The 16,980-nt window shown below is 40.5% G+C and overlaps 3 protein-coding genes across 4 annotated transcripts in view; all 3 read left to right on the top strand.

The window, feature by feature from the left end:
• entpd6 (ectonucleoside triphosphate diphosphohydrolase 6) overlaps positions 1-4,105 on the top strand; it is a 19,593-nt gene extending 15,488 nt beyond the window's left edge. The window contains exons 13-14 of the mRNA XM_084077020.1: positions 740-852; positions 1,226-4,105. Of these exons, the coding sequence (XP_083933146.1) occupies positions 740-852; positions 1,226-1,309 (197 nt within the window). The 3' untranslated portion in view covers positions 1,310-4,105. The remainder of the gene's footprint in view (positions 1-739; positions 853-1,225) is intronic.
• Positions 1-16,980, top strand: part of LOC311059268 (uncharacterized protein) — a 61,086-nt gene that overhangs the window by 6,759 nt on the left and 37,347 nt on the right. The window lies entirely within an intron of this gene.
• LOC311059269 (uncharacterized protein) lies at positions 5,358-12,724 on the top strand (the record flags this gene model as incomplete). The annotated part of the gene is made up of 4 exons (XM_084077025.1): positions 5,358-5,446; positions 6,020-6,054; positions 8,338-8,643; positions 12,558-12,724. The coding sequence occupies exons 1-4, from the start codon at positions 5,373-5,375 to the stop codon at positions 12,722-12,724; spliced, it is 582 nt and encodes a 193-aa protein (XP_083933151.1). The 5' UTR covers positions 5,358-5,372.

Genomic DNA, 16,980 nt, shown 5'->3' with positions numbered 1-16,980 from the left:
GTGCCCCCATGTGGTGGATTGAATTGACTTCATGTCCTCACTGACTGCACAGTTAAAATGAAAATGAAATATTTAATAACGTATTTTAAAATGAAAAGATGTCATTACAATAGGAGTTATTGACATTGAATGTTATTAAGCTCTTTTAGGACATTACGTTTTGCGTTCTAGTAGGATAATATTGATTGAAAAAAAGGATAACACAAGAAAGTCCCGGGGACTTGATTCCATTGTGGCCCTATGTATTTAATTGTGGTCCTATGTATTCAATTCATCAACATAGCATACAAAGTTAACACAAGAATAAAAAAATAATAATACAAAATACAAAAAATACAAACACTAGATACAAAAGAGATGGGATTTTTTTTTTTTTTTTTTTACATTTACCTGTCTCCTGATAGATGTTTTTCAGGCCAATTGTGAAAGAAGCCAGTGATACACGTCCTTTAATGGATGGTGTCTGTCAGGGCATTCCACACTTTGGTGACAGAGCGGTAGAATGAGAACTTTCCCATGTTTGTAATGTGGGTGGTACCAGATCATGGTCGCTCCCTCTGGTGTTGTGGCTGTGGGTGTCACTCACTTTGGAGAAGTAGTTAGTCATGTATGAGGGTATTGAGGTACCCTGAGCCATCCCAAACTAGCAAAGTGTGTTGGAATTAGGTGGGTCATGGGCTCAAGGTCGAGAAGTAGTCATATCAGTTTGTTTAGTTATATAAGTGTGTTGTGTTTGCAGTGTGTAACGGTGTTGCAGCGACTCCAGTAGAGAAACCCTTCCTCTGTCTGGACCTGACGTACATCTCAGTGTTGCTACAGGAGCTGGGGTTCCCGACGGACAAAGAGTTCAAGGTGAGACTTTAAACCTGCTGTTAATACACATTGAAAACCAATGTGTCATCATAATTCACACAGTGTCCATTTAACTTTTATATCAGGTTGGAAAAACCCATTCCCACTGTAGTTGAGATCAAAACCCCACGCCCACAGAGGAAGGAGAGCTTGTTTTAGATTCAATTGATAAACATTCCTATCCAACACACACGGCTTGCCTCACAAGCCAGCGTCATTAGTTGTGGGTGTGTTTTATTTCGTCTGTGGCTAGATGAGATCTATGACATGTCTGCCGTGAAGAGGTGTATTAGATTATTTCTCTGTTTGTATGCTTATGGATACCTTTGTGTGTGCGCGTGCGTGCGTATTTTCTGTATGTGCGTGATTGCAGCTGGCCAGGACCATCAACGACGTTGAGACCAGCTGGGCGCTGGGAGCGACGTTTCACTACATCGAGTCCCTGCGGAACCAGTGAACTCTGCTAGGCCCCCACACACACACACACACACACACACACACACACACACACACACACACACACACACACACACACACACACACACACAGAGCTTTGTTTCAACAGGACTGAACATAGTACACTGATTGTCTCTACATACTTTCATACAACAACTACTCTGAATGTTCATTGGATGGCAGCTAGCGTAGGAGCCGTCCAATAAGCAGCGTCTTCATGCCGATACACACTCCGTTTCCATGACGACCGCAGTTGCGTACGCCTCAGAGTCTTCTGTTAAACGCACACTGGCCCTGGATCAGCGCTCCTATAGCAATACCTCTTACAGTAACTCTGATTTTCTTGCACATATCAACGAGAGTACGACTGACCTATTTTTTTTTTCTTGTCTGATATCGTTGCTGTCGGACAGAAACCTTATATCTCCATATTTCAACTGTATATTTTTGAATGTCTGTGGGTTTTATACATTTTGAACCAATGACAAGTATTAACAAGAGCTTGGGATTAAACAATAACTACATTGGTTCCATTGGAATACAGGTTCTTTTCCATTTCCTTGAAAAGTAACAGTTTTGGACATACAAGGTTTCCACCCGACAGCGACGATATTCAAAGTAATTTAGAGGCAGTGTTTGCTGTATTATTGTATTACACCACAGTTGATTCCGACCGGGCATTGTGATTGGATGAGAGGCATTCTGATGCACTGGTTCTCAACGTCAGGTCCGGGACCACAAGGGGCCCAAAAGGGTCCATTTGGCTCTCACAGTTAAATTAACAGGATTTTATAGTGTAGATTGGGGTCACAGAGATTAAAACATTTTTTTAATCAAATGGGGGTCGTGGCCTAATGCATATCAACCAGGGGGGCCATGAATTTTAAAAGGTTTAGAATCATTGTTTTAATGATTGCGCTTATCCTTCGGTATCAGCACTCTGATATGCATCCACCTTGTTTACCTTTAACTGTAACCTAGCAACGACTGCCAGCCGCGGTTAACCCATTTACTGTAGACCTGAGGCCGATTCTAAAAATGACTTCTAAATCCTGACTTAAGTCTTCTGAAAGACGTCAAATTTGTATTCAAAGAAATAAAAACACAATAATGTTGCTATATACTGTATATAGCAACAACTACACACAGAGGTCTTCCCGGCTTGAAAGGTATAACAACGTTTAGGTTTAATAACAAAGTAGTTTTTGTTTTCTCTTTGCTCTAACAAAACTGTGGCCTAATATCAATAATACAACATACAGGTTGTGTTATATACCGTGTGATATATTGGCCCTGTGGTGGGCTGTGGTCGCAGGTACGAGGCAGAGTGATCAAAAGTGTCCATATGTGTATTATCGTTGAATTCTATGATTGTGTTGATGTTTGTCAGCTGCAGGGTTTCGGGCGCACAGCTCTTTTTTTTCAGTTGAAAATACGTTATATGTGTGGAGCAATTTGTCACGTGATACTTTGTCACGAGTTCAGACAAACCTAATGTTCCTCTGGTCTGTTTACATCCGTTTCATATTGTAGTCTAGTCATTGAAAAAAATGCCATTTTTTTATGTGGTTTGTGGCCTTATATTTCAATCTGGTTAAAATCCAGTTTGCGACTGGTCTGAAGGTTTAGTGCCTGGTATAAACGCATCGAGGGTTTCATATTTGCCCATTTTATTGTGCAATGTGTTTTGCTACAGTATCATTAGATATTGCTTTATAACTTGTTTAATGCTTTATTTTGTATCTTTATGAAGTATCAATGTGAAAGCTGTATTTACCCCTAGCCTTGGATCAAGACTCATAGATACACACATGTCAGAATCGATGTGAGAAATCTATAACAGTCTTTCTTGATCCAAGGCTATATTTACCCTCTTGTCCAGGAGTCTTCATCAGGGGGTCCGGGACCCCTAGGGGTCCTCAGAGTTACTACAGGGGGCCGCCAAATCTATGTGTGATAGGAACTATAATTTGTATTAACCACTTGAACCCTAGAATCCCTATTCTGAGGGGTCCATTTGCCGAAAATAGCAGATCTACAACGTGAGTTTGTAGATCAGCTATTTTCGGCAAAGAGGTTTGGTGTAGATGGAAAAAAGAGCAGATCAAGTAAAAGGTCAAGTTTACTAAGTATTAACGGTTTAAGTGGTTAAATATCTGAAAATACGGGGTCTCTGCTTCATCTCTCTCTCAGCTTAGGGGTCCTTGGCCTGAAAAACGTTGAAGACCCCTGCTCTAGTCACTCAGTGAGACATTGGCTGTTGGCAAAAAAATAATGTCCCTGTCATTTCACTGAGCTGTATGTAACAATGTCCACTTTTGATTACATCACTGGGAGGACAATTAACAACTTATGTCCTATTTTATTATACTTTAGCTATTCGGAAATAGCAGTTCACAGCCCGTCGTGATTCAATTATGAGCTTGTAGATCTGCTATGTTCAAAGAAGTTGGGGAAAAGTTGACCAAAGTAGGGATGCCATGCAGGGTGAAAGTGGTTAATCAGCTATATTTTTTGGGGGGTGAAATATCTCTTAAACACTACCATGAAGTGCCAGTGTATGTGTTTATATGTGTGTGCCAGTGTGTATGTGCCAGTTACGTCCAGGGTGATTGTACTGTCGTTTACGTTGATGCCAAGTTGAGCTGAATGTGAGTTTCTCCTTCATGACAGCAGGTGTGATTGTTTTCTGCTCTGAATGTGTTTTTTTTTGTATCGACTCATGAGGTACTGGTGTCGTTTTGAAGCAGGACAACTAATTATATATATTTTAAATACAAATTTATGTATTGGGTTATTGCAGTGGTTCTCAGTTTGTTTGGCTTCCGTACTTCTTTTACCTGATTTTTTTTTTTTTTACTTTACCAGAGTATTTCCAATTTTAAATACTTTAATATCTACTCCACTACATCTCAGATGCAAATATTGCACTTTTACTCCACTACAGTTATTAGAAAACTTTAGTTAATTGTTACTTGTAAAACATACAACAATGAGTTACAAACTCACAATGTGTCGCAGAGTGACACATTGTGAGTTTGTAAGTAGGCCTACTTTTAGTTTTGATACTTTAAGTATGGTATATTTTGATGCCAATACTTTTGTACTTTTACTCAAGTGGCTCCTGGACACTTGAGTAACACTCTAAACTGTGGCCGTAACATTTCAGTGTTAACAAGTCTAGTTCTGATTTCAGTATATTAAAAATAAAACTGTATAATGACTGACAAATAAGTATTGCTTTCTAAACAGGTGTGCTAGTTTCTACTTTTGGCATAGTATATTGTGATACCAATACTTTTGTACTTTTACTCAAGTAAATTTTGACCTGTTACAGAGTATTTCTACATTGCAGACAGTATTGATAATTTTACTTAAGTAAAAAAAGGTAATACTTTTTTCCACCACTGCCCTGCATGAATGGGATCACATTGGGTGGACAGGTTTTCCCTGTGAAGTTAGAGGACGACACCGATTTTCAACCTATCTTCATATAATTGGTCCTCACTAATACTCATGATAAAATGCTAAACTTTTTTCCTACTCGGTCTGTGTCTCAGAGGAGGGCTGTGGACAGTTCAGAGACCCGTAGTGACATCATCGATGGGGAATCCAAGCTAATAGAAACGGCAGGCTTTCTATTCCTGGAAAGTTGCAATGCAATAAAAGAAGCCATTGCTCTCGTGTTAATACAAATCTAAATAAAAAATCATGCCTAACGATGATGTCACTGGTAGACAGGTTTCTGGACTGTCCACAGCCCTCCTATGAGACACAGACCAAGTAGAAAAAAATGGTACCATTATTATCATGAGTATTAGTGAGGACCAATTATATGAAGATAGGTTGAAAATCGGTGAAGTCGTCCTTTAATACCACAATCCACTAGATGGCGCTCTTTACTAAAATGTGACTAAACGTAAAAGCCCCCAATTCATTCTTCGTCGCTCAACGGTGTCGCGCGTCAAAAACAGCAGACCTACAAGCCCACAACTCGTGGTTGATGCGACGAATTGTGATCTTGTAGGTCTGCTGTTGTCGTTGAGTCATCTTTTTCCACAGACATGGTAACTTTCGCATCCTCTTTAGGCAGGCCTTCGTCAGCGAGGATGAAGAGGAACATGAGGTGGAAAAACAAGTAATGCACTTTTATTCATAGTGAACAACACCCTACTTTATCTAACTAACTGGTTACTGTATACTGGTTTACCCGGTTTAACGGACTGGTTTGCCCGGTTACGCCTGTATAACTGGTTTAACGGACTGGCTTACCCGGTGACGCCCGTATAACCGCTTTGTTTAACGGACTGGTTTGACCTGTTTAGCCTGTATAGCTGGTTTGTCTAGGTGGTTTAACTGGTAATATTGGTTGTGGATTATAGTCTAGCAGTGACGTTTTGTTCTGGTCTGTGTATTTAAGGCTAGGCTATATTGTGTAGGGTGATATCTAGGCTACTATATAACATAACTATATAACTATGATAGCACATAATATAATGTATGGCCTATATGGGGTTAATGTTATCATTAACTACATCTACATCCATGTCTTCTGGCCTAAACTAACTTGAACAGAGATGCATAATATAGTTTCACTTCTCTAAATATATGACATTTGATGTGCTAATGCACTTCTCATGAACATACAGACTTGTATGTTCATTAAAATGTTAATATGACTAAATTAATGTTTATTTTACATCACTTACAGTGTCTGGATTGTGTTCCTCCTGCTGTTGAACTCAGGTAAGATCACACACGTTTGATTACAATTAATCATTTATTTATCATTAACATCATAACAGTGCATTCCTGTTCATATTAACATCATAACAGTCTCCAATACATACTCCAGTGCATATGAACATCATAATAGTCTCCATTTCATGTTCCAGTTCATATTAACATCATAACAGTCTCCATTGCATGTTCTAGTTCATATTAACATCATAACAGTCTCCATTGCATGTTCTAGTTCATATTAACATCATAACAGTCTCCATTGCATGTTCTAGTTCATATTAACATCATAACAGTCTCCATTGCATCTTCCATTTCATATTAAACAAAGGACGAAGGAGGAGCGGGGCCCGGAGGCAACAGTGTCGCCAACACCAGCTGCAACATCTAATCTAAACTAACCTTGCCTGGCATCGGCCAGACTGATAGCGTGGATTCACCTATCTATGCCATCCACACATGACATGTGTGAGTGGATCCGCGTTGTCGGACTGGCTAGTGCCAGGCTATAACCCTAGTCTTGCATAGCCAGACAACTATTCCACAATCTCTGAAATTGTGGGAGGCAACAGTCTGGCCACGCGAGGCTAACCCTAACCCCTAATTAGCACTGTCTCTAACTACCCCCAAGAGACAGTGGGGGCATATAGCATGCCACTTGGACACAGGCCGGGGGGGTCTGATCAGCCTCGGTCGGGTCGCCTAGAGAAGGGTGTCTGTTGCAAGACTCGAAACACCCAGTGACTCCAGGTAACAACACTGATGATGTGTCCAAGTTTGTGCATCAGTTGATGTTTTATTAACTAAAGATGGTGTTAAGTTGTTGGCACAGAGTGGTTAAGGCAACTCCCACGTATGCATGATGCCTGACAGTGAGTCCTCGGATCGATTCCTGTGCACAGCGGACCCTTGCTGCATGTCACTCCTTGACTCTGTTTCCTGTGTCTCTATGCTGTGACTAATAAAGGCAAGAAAGGTCTGAAAAAGTCACTTTTAGAAAATGGTGTAATTGATATTTCAAAACAGTCGACAGTTCATATTAACATCATAACAGTCTCCAGTACATATTCCTGAAAAGTCAGCACTTCCTGTCCCCTGCTGAAGCCACCCCTATCTATATATACTGTACAAACCCCCCTGGACAGGAAGTGAGGTCAGACAACACACTCCATATTTGGGCATAGCTCCATTGGGAACATCTCCTATTATGGCTTTATATATTATAGAGACCAACAAACACAAAGCACCGCGCAGCGGATACATTACATTAGTCATTTAGCAGACGCTTTTATCCAAAGCGACTTACAATAAGTGCATTCAACATACGTAGGGAACGAAACTACTAATTACCAGAAGTCCTAAGTGCATTTTCTGCTAAAACAAGCAACCAAGAGTATACCTAGCGCTAAGGTAAAAGTGCAATATATCAGCTACCTACTTTCTTAAACAGATGAGACAAATAGCAAAATCCAATGAGGAAGTGCTAAAACAAATAAGTGTATTGACTAAACAAGATCCAATAAAACAATATAATAATAAAACAAGAGTTTGTACAAAGTTAACAACAAGTAGGCAAGGCGAAGAGGAAGGGTAGTGTTTCCTGAAGAGGTGGGTTTTCAGCCTGCGGCGAAAAATGGGCAGTGACTCTGCTGTCCTGACGTCAGTGGGAAGTTCATTCCACCACTGTGGGGCCAGAACAGAAAAAAGTCGTGACCGTTTAGATCGGCCAGAAGGACCCTTGAGCGACGAGGCAATCAGTCGCCCCGAGGTGGCAGACCGAAGTGGTTGGGCAGGGGTGTAGGCATCGACCATAGCCCGGAGGTAAGAAGGAGCTGTTCCTTTCACTGCCCTATAGGCTAGCACCTATGGGGAGAGATTAATCTCTCCCCATAAGCACCAGGGTTTTAAACTGGATGCGAGCTGCTCCGGGGAGCCAGTGTAGAGAACGGAGAAGGATATTAGAATGGAGAAGGATATTAACAACATAACAGTCTCCAGTACATATTCCTCTTCATATTAACATCATAACAGTCTCCAGTACATATTCCTCTTCATATTAACATCATAACAGTCTCCATATTCCTGTTCATATTCCAGTTGTTCATACATTCTTGTGTGTGTGTGTGTGTGTGTGTGTGTGTGTGTGTGTGTGTGTGTGTGTGTGTGTGTGTGTGTGTGTGTGTGTGTGTGTGTGTGTGTGTGTGTGTGTGTGTGTGTGTGTGTGTGTGTGTGTGTGTGTGTGTGTGTGTGTGTGTGTGTGTGTGTGTGTGTGTGTGTGTGTGTGTGCAGTTTATTGTCAAGAGAAGATCAGTGTGTATGCAGGTGATGACATCCTCCTGTCCTGTTCCTACAACATATCATCAAATGTGTTCTGGCGCTACAGAGATGACGGAAACCTCTGTGACATCATCGCCGGCAAGCCTGACCTGTCCGATCAGGACGTGCGCTTCAGGAACAGAACTCGTACATTTCCTGATCTCTACTCCAAGGGGAACTTCTCATTGGTTCTGATGAATGTCAGTCTGACTGACACCGGGCCTTATGAGTGTTCCATCCCCAGTGTATACAGACGACAACTGGTGCTCATTGTTACAGGTGTCTATGCATTTGTTTATTTGTGTGTGTGTGTGTGTGTGTGTGTGTGTGCGGGATATTATTTGGTTAAAACAGAACGTTTATCATTAAAAAGTTAAAGCTCTATATTTTGATAGTTATCATTACTATAGAGTTTGTTCAGTAACAGGGGTCTCTCTGTCTCTCCAGCTCTTTAGTAAACATAAAATAAATTTTCAGGGGGTTACAAATTTCATCCAAACGCCAAACCCCACAAATATACATTTGCCTTTGCCTTTAAGAGAAGACTGCGCTAGCCGTCATCCCCAATCTAATATTAATCTGAGTTCCCAGAAGTTTTCGCCAGCTCTCGCACACAAACGGGAGCGGCGAGGAACTTCTGGGCCAGAGCCCCTGTATTTGTGGACGGGATGTAACTTACGCTCAGAATCTGAGCGGACACGCCTCTTACCGGTCTGAGAGCTGTGCAACTCGTCTAAACAGTCCGACGAGAGGCAAACAGCAGTACACAACAATGGCGGCCGCAATTTCTCAAAGAGAAATTGCTTCCCGTCGCTCCTATTTACATGCAACACCCACTGCATGTGGATCCCGCCCCCTTTTCTTCATTGGCTATTGATTTGAATCAGAACGCAGTGGCCGCGCCCCTGCAGTCCAGGCTCTCAGCCGAAGCCTCCCAGACTAATCTAATATATGCTCTCCTATCTCCCTGTCTGCACTGTTGCCTGGTCTGATTATTATAAGCCACATAGGGCTTGTTTTCCTGCCGGGTCCAATTGGTCACGTATTTGTCGGGCTTTGGCTTGGGCTACGCTAGGCAACAAAATACAACTTCTTTATTTTTATTTTATCCAAATACATTTTTATATTAATTTGTAGCCTATTGTGTTCACAATAAGCAACTTGTCATATTAGTCAGATCCGGAATAGTATATGAAAGCCATTTAAAATATTTATAGTATTGGTACCAGGCATGCAATGCACATTTGGTATGTTCTTGCACTCTATTTCAATGACGTGACGCGCACGTCGCTTAACACCTACACTGCAAGTCACACAATGGACAATTGATATGCATCCAGGCTTATTCCTATGTTAATTCGCTAGGTGTGAGTCGGGAGCCTTTGAAAACTTTGTTGGGGTGCGAATTTAAAGTAGTTTTAAATCTATGCGTGTGCCTGCGTGTGCTCCTGGTCAAATAGGTTCCGGCACTGCGTGCAAGGCCGTCCAGTGAGCATTGCACCCCTGATTGGTACACACCAGCTGCTCCCAAATAATTAATGACATCATGTTGCGACAACGCTCCTACAGGCAGCCATGGACCTCTAGCTGGTCGACCACAGGGCCGGGCGGCGGTACACAGACATACAGTAGCACATGCCATGGTATAATAAATTGGCCAGTTTTAGTAAAGGTCTATATGTACTCACGTTGGCTGTTATTGTTCTATTTCCACCGTGCTAATGGATTCCAGGGGTGTGTAAACATCTCTGAAGTAGCTCCATTAAGTTTCCTCTGAAGTGACGCAGTTAACTTACATCCATATTGTCCCCGTTCTCTTTCATCATCCACCTTTGTTCAATAATCCCGAACAGAGCTACACTTTAAGTTTACATCAATCATAGCCTCTCAAACCCAGATACATTGCTGCAACGTGTAATGTGCGTTGCCTACCTACCCAAAATAACAGACATACAAGCTATCAACGCGCTGCGTTATGTCGTGTCGACAGCTTACAGATCTGTTGTTTTGGGCAGCATAAACAATGAGGCGCGATCGAGCGGCGCATGAGGACTGGAGTAGCCTATACAACACTAAAACCAAATAAGCTCTAACATTAGCCTACATTACGTGGTCAACAACATAGACTAGACATGTAACTTGCTTGGAGCTTTTAATGCAGTGGTTCTCAACCTGTGGGTCGAGACCACCACACAGAGCTCACAACTCCAGGCATTGTGAGCTTGTTTTTTTTTAATTACAAACAAAATGTAGGAAACTAAAAGTAAAGGGATATTTACTTGTGACCCATACAAAGCGGTCCGCGACCCACACGTCGGTCCCGACCCACTGTTGGAAACAGTGGCGTAAAGCATAAATTGAAACAATAAAACTGGCACATCCACTGGACGGCAGGTGCAGGAACAATTGTGGAAATATATAAGAAATAATAAAGTCTGCACACTGTAAATTTAAAAGAAGCTCCCAGTCAAGGCTTTATTAACGTTTAACACACGACACAAGGAAGAAGGAAGAAAAGAAGACCTTGTGTCGAAACGTTAATAAAGCCTTGACTGGGAGCTTGTTTTAAATTTACAGTGTGCAGACTTTATTATTTCTTATGTAAAGCATACATTGACCTTTACAATCATATAAAGAAGAACATATATTTACATGATTTTTTATAATTTGTGGATAAAAATATGTTTTCAGCAGAGATGGGAAGTAACGAAGTATAAGTACTTTGTTACTGTAATGAAGTACTTTTTTCGAGTATCTTAGACTTATTTTTCGGACTACTTTTTACTTTTATCCGTTACATTTTAACACAAGTACTAGTACTTTCTACTCGATACATTTTCAAAACAGGCTCGTTACTTTTGTTTTAATGCTAAATATTAATGTTGCGCGGCAGTTCAAAGGAAAAGAAGCGCTCATCCATACAGTCGCTCGCCGGGTAGAACGTCAGTATAGCTCTGGCCAGAGTGAGTCACACACACCAGTGTGTAACATAGTGTACTGCAAATGTCTACTTCCTGTAACTAGACTAAAAAATAAAACTAGTGTTGACTAATCATATTACCAGATGCTCTTATTTTGAAATCGTTTTTCCTCGTTTTTAGAGGAAGTGTGTTGTTCCTTTTGCCCCCTACACCAAACCTCTTTGCCGAAAATAGCCGATCTACAAGCTCACAACGCCTTGCAGCGAGGGGCGTTGTGAGCTTGTAGATCGACTATTTTCGGCTAATGTTCCCCTGAGAACACGGATGCTATAGGGTTCAAGTGGTTAATGTAAAAAAAAAACATTCTATCACACGGACCCCCTGTTGAAGACCCCTGGTCTAAAGTAAAGTCTATATGATTAGAACATGCATAAACATTCGACAATTAAGGTCTAATATTTCTACAATTGCTACATATTCCTACAAAACTAGTCATTTTGGCGCATAAACTAGAAGTTGAAGGATAAATTAAGTCTGATAATGATGTACCGTGCATGTTCACATCATGTATACTTAACTTTAGACCATTTTTCAAATATTTTATTTTTTTACATTTTGGACAAAATAGCCAATTTGACATCGAGGTGCCCAGATGTCCCTAGTGCCCACCTATCTGTATCCTGCAGTATAGCTGAATAGGATGGGGTAGGACTACGCTACTGTAACATCAGTTACATCAGTTAACATCAGTCATAATGGTGGTAGCCTACTGGAGAAGCAAATATTTTCTCAGGTGGTACTCAGTGTAAACAGGTTGAGAACCACTTATTGATTTCAAGAGTTGGGTCGACTGCTTGTATGATTCGTCACATCACAGTTTGGAAACCAATCCTGGGCCAGTTTTAAGACGTGTGTTTGGTGGGGATCTTTTAAGCTTAATAGCCTTGGGGTACAATTGGCTTTGCACAGAAATATCCGGTAAAAATACTTTTACTTTTACTCACAAAGTACATTTCAGAGCCTGTACTTTTTTACTTTTACTCAAGTAATTATTTGAATGAGTACTTCTACTTTTACCAAAGTATTTTTTTACACAAGTAATTGTACTTCTACTCGAGTACAGAATGTCAGTACTTTTCCCATCTCTGGTTTTCAGTACTTTGTTTAAACTGAGAACTAGATAGATGTCTTCTGGTTCAATGAGGTGGTTGTGTTTCAAACTTCTTGTCAGTCATTTAAAATCATTAACTAAACTCTTGTTATTATTTCCAGTCAAACCCACAGAGCAGAGTCAAACCCACAGAGCACAAACAACTAGTGGTGAAGCAGCAGCAGTGACGTCTCCTCCTGAAGTGAAAGGAAACAGTGTGTCTATGAGAGAACACTACTACAGCTCACTGCTCTGCATCATTCTGTACCTAACTCTGAACATTATCTGAACCACATGCATTGTGGGAAGAGTTCTTTGCTAGTAGATGAAGTCTGATGTGTTTATTTACACTAACAACAACAGTATTCCGCCTTTACCAAGAACTAATACGCTTAAGAGAACGGTAATGTATAGAGCAGGAACACATTGGAATGGGCTCCCTTCACATATAGCCTAATAAGGATAGACAATAAACTATATTATTTTTTTTTTATATTATCACAACACTAATTTTACACAGCACTACTTTTTTGTGTTTTATTCTTTTGACAGATATGTACAAGTACTGTATATCGGTGGTTCTCAACCTTTTCAAGCTGCTACCCGCCAAAATAATCATATTTGAACTGGGGACCCCCCAAAATAATATTATAACTGGGGACCCCCCACCCTGACAAGCACTTGGAATTGTACAGTAGGAGTTGAGGCATTACATTTTGTTTGACTCGGTTCCAAATATTGTGAAAATAGCAGATTTACAAGCTCTCAACACCTCGCAACACGAGACGTTGTGAGCTTGTAAATCTGCTATTTTCAAAAGAATGTGCCTCTTTCTTATATTATTTGACAATTTGGCCAATGTTTGACCAGTTTTTATAGTTCACTTTCCACACTTAAGCCTCTTGAAGCAGTCTACCACAGTGCCCTGCGTTTTAATACTGGCGATGATTATCTCACCCATCACTGTGGGTTGGCCTTCTCTCGCAGTTCGTAGAGAGCAACATTGTATTTTATTCATAAGGCCTTGTGTGGTAAACTTCCTTTATACCTATCCTCGCTTTTGAAACCAAAGGTTTCTGGACATTCAACACGTTCACAAACACACATTAGATATACCAGTCCATGTAAGAGCAGTGAACAAGGAAATACTGCTTTCATGTATTATGCTCCACACAAATGGAACAAACTTCAGGACTCTTTGAAACTTGTGTGATTGGTCTCAATAGAGACATTTAAGGTGCTTCTTGAGGACACACTACATAGTGACTGCACCTGCTTCATCTAGCACTATGTTTATTTGTATCTGTGACATTGTAATGTGATTCAAAGTTTGTTATTATTTTTCACTATGTATGTATTGTATTTTACTAGAGGTCAGGGCGCCCTACGGGCCATTATAGTATGTATATTTATCTTGTAGATAGAATGTATATGTTAAATATGTGTTATGTACTGTATACAGCATATGACATTATGATATAATAATGTATTATTATATTTGATGTTATATAATATATAACATCATTAATTCAATATTTATCATAGCATAAGATATGATGAGGGTGCTGCAGCAGCCCTGGTAGTGGGGAAGAGAAAGAAAAACATTGGATAGATTAGATTTTTTTGTGTGTAAATTAAACAAATATAAATCATTTGTAAAGTCTATATACACACTTATATATTAAAACAATGATGTATTTAACTTTGGGGAATACAATATTTGTTGTAAAAGGTGAAGCAACGTTGGCATAAATGACTTCCAGCGCCCCTGCCTCTTTCTCCCTCTGTGTGTGTGTGTGTGTGTGTGTGTGTGTGTGTGTGTGTGTGTGTGTGTGTGTGTGTGTGTGTGTGCGTGCGTGCGTGCGTGCGTGCGTGCGTGCGTGCGTGTGCGCGTCTTTCTTTCTCTCTCTCTCCCCCTCTCTCGTGTGTGTGTGTGTGTGTGTGTGTGTGTGTGTGTGTGCGTGCGTGCGTGCATTGCTTATTTGGCGCGCGCAACCTGGCAACTGCGTGCTCACGGCTAAAGGGAACAAAACGGTGTACACGAAATGTTGTCCGCCTCGCGGTGTTTCGGTGTCGCTGGGCGGCGGTGGTCAGCGATGCCGCTAAGGAACAACATGGTCGACCGTAATGTTGTGAGTTTGTGTTGGCCGCAATTAATTATGCATCGAGGGGGCAGATTTGTGCTGAGCAGTGAAAAGTAGCCTAGGGACTGCGTGAAGTAATTGAGCGTGTTGTGGCTTGTGTTGTTAGTGACATTGATATGTTGTTGTTGTGTTTAGTGCGACACAATGACACAGGGAAATTATGGGTTTTGGTTTTATAATGTATTATAAGATATGCTGTTATCAGGGCGTCCTTGAAAAAGAGCGCTTGCTCTCAATGGGCTTCCCTGAATAAATAAAGGAAAAAGAAAGAAAAGAATGGTTGAAGTTGTCAGTGACTGAAATGAGTGACAACTTGTAGTCAGGTTTCTTATGCTTTGATTTAAAATGTTTGATTTTTTGAAGATTTGCAAAACTATACATTTTTGGAAAGGTTATTGTCTAAGGAATCAGAAAATCAATGTTTGCATTTGCCCAGATGTGTATATGGCGGCCATATTGGCATTTACAAAATGGCCACCCTAAAATGTACGTGTTTTAATATCTCGGCCTCTAAATAAGCTGGAACATTGATTTTAACTGCCAAACCTAGAGTGCAGAGGGACATGGGTTGATATTAATGGTCTTAACTCAAAATGTATAGACCCCCCCAGACGACGTCACACTGATAAGAACCAGTGTGCGTGCAACCAGTATGCGCGCAATGAAACCCATTCTGTCAGGTCTCGCTAGGACGCGCCTCACTAGCCAACACACAAGAGGGGGTTGGGGTGTGCTGAAACCAGCGCACCCCGAAACAACAGGTTGAGAATTGATTGCATGAAACAATCACCTGTGCAATCACCTGTGCATCCGTCTCAATGTTAGTAAACAAATAATTGGTCTATGTCACATTGTTTAGATCTTTGGATTAAATCAGAGGGCAGACCCGTGCGATCAGGGTGATGTAAAATATCTTTAATGTAAAAAATGCGGCCGCAGCGACTTTACGAAAAGACGGGGCATTTCGCCTGTGTCCTTTCTCCCCACTAGCAAACCCATTGGAAATGCTTTGGGTGCTTAAAGTTAAATATTTCAAAAACTACAAATTATTTCAAAATGAAAAGTAGAAGCATATGTGTCCACAATAAGCTGAAATTTTAAGTGAGTTTCTAAGTGAAAGTATGTAGGATAGTTATGTGCCAAACTTTTGGGGAGAACAAATAAATAGTGAGAACATCAACAGTGTGCTCGCTGCTACACTGTTGTACTATCTGTACTGTGATCAGTTCTGATCACAGTACTAGCAGGTCTGTACAACTTTTAGGGTCCAGATTTCAGAACGGTTTCTAGTTCAGTCTAATATGTCATTTTGAATATTTTATTTTTTCATTTTAATTTTTTACAAAGTAAACGTACAACCCCCCCAGATCCCTCCCCCCTCCCCACATACAAACCCACATACAGAAAGGATAACACAGATAAAATAATCAAAACATAAACAAAAATAAAGGTACACAAAAAAACAAAAAGGGAACATCAAGAAGAGACAAATCTGTTGTAAAAACATTAAGCAGCTTTGAGAAATAATAGAACTAGACCGAGATAGCTGTAGATAACAAATAACCTATACCATCTCTGATACAGGTTGAGGTAAGGGCAATGTTTCAATATAGTCCAAATAAGGTTGCCAAATCTTCAAAAAGGAGTCAAACCCATTTCTTAAACTACAGGTAATCTTCTCAAGAGGGACACAACTGTTCATTTCTGAGAACCATCTCGCAATATCGAGGGGGGAGTCAGACTTCCATGTTATTGCAATACACTTCCTAGCCACTCCAAGTGCCACCTCTATAAATTTAATTTTGTGTTTTCTTAGTCTTGCACTGATAGCAGTGAAGTTGCCTAAGAGGCAAATTTCAGGATCTAACGGGAAGGGAGCTTCTATAATTTTAGCCAGTGTGTCACAGAAATCATACCAGAATGTTTTAACTTTTATACATTGCCATGTACAATGCAAAAAGGAGCCTTCTTCTGTACCACACCTAAAACATAAATCTGATATATCAGAATTATAGCTATGCAAATTTTGAGGTGTGTAATAAAGCTGATGGAGAAATTATAATGAGTCAGTCTATATCTAGAATTAATAGTAGCAGAGGGGCTATCACGACACAAATCAGACCACAAACCTTCATCAATAGTAATATTTAAATTAGACTCCCATCTCTCTCTAGATTTGTGTAAGCCTACTCTCGGGCATTGACTCAGCAACAAAAAGTACATATTGGAAATGAATCTGTATGAACATGGGCCATTGTGTAACCAATTTTCCACATCAGTAAACACTGGTAAAGTCATCTCCGGTCCCAGAGTCCTTCTGAGATAATCCCTCAGTTGCAAATATGTAATTTTGTACAGTGACCTCAAACATAGTTAATAATGAGTAAAGTTGAGGTACAGG

Source organism: Gymnoscopelus microlampas (genome assembly GCF_963454915.1).
Source record: "Gymnoscopelus microlampas genome assembly, chromosome: 13".
NCBI lineage: Eukaryota > Metazoa > Chordata > Actinopteri > Myctophiformes > Myctophidae > Gymnoscopelus > Gymnoscopelus microlampas.
The sequence above is the reverse complement of the archived record's forward strand: the minus strand, read 5'-3'. Positions and strand labels throughout refer to the sequence as shown.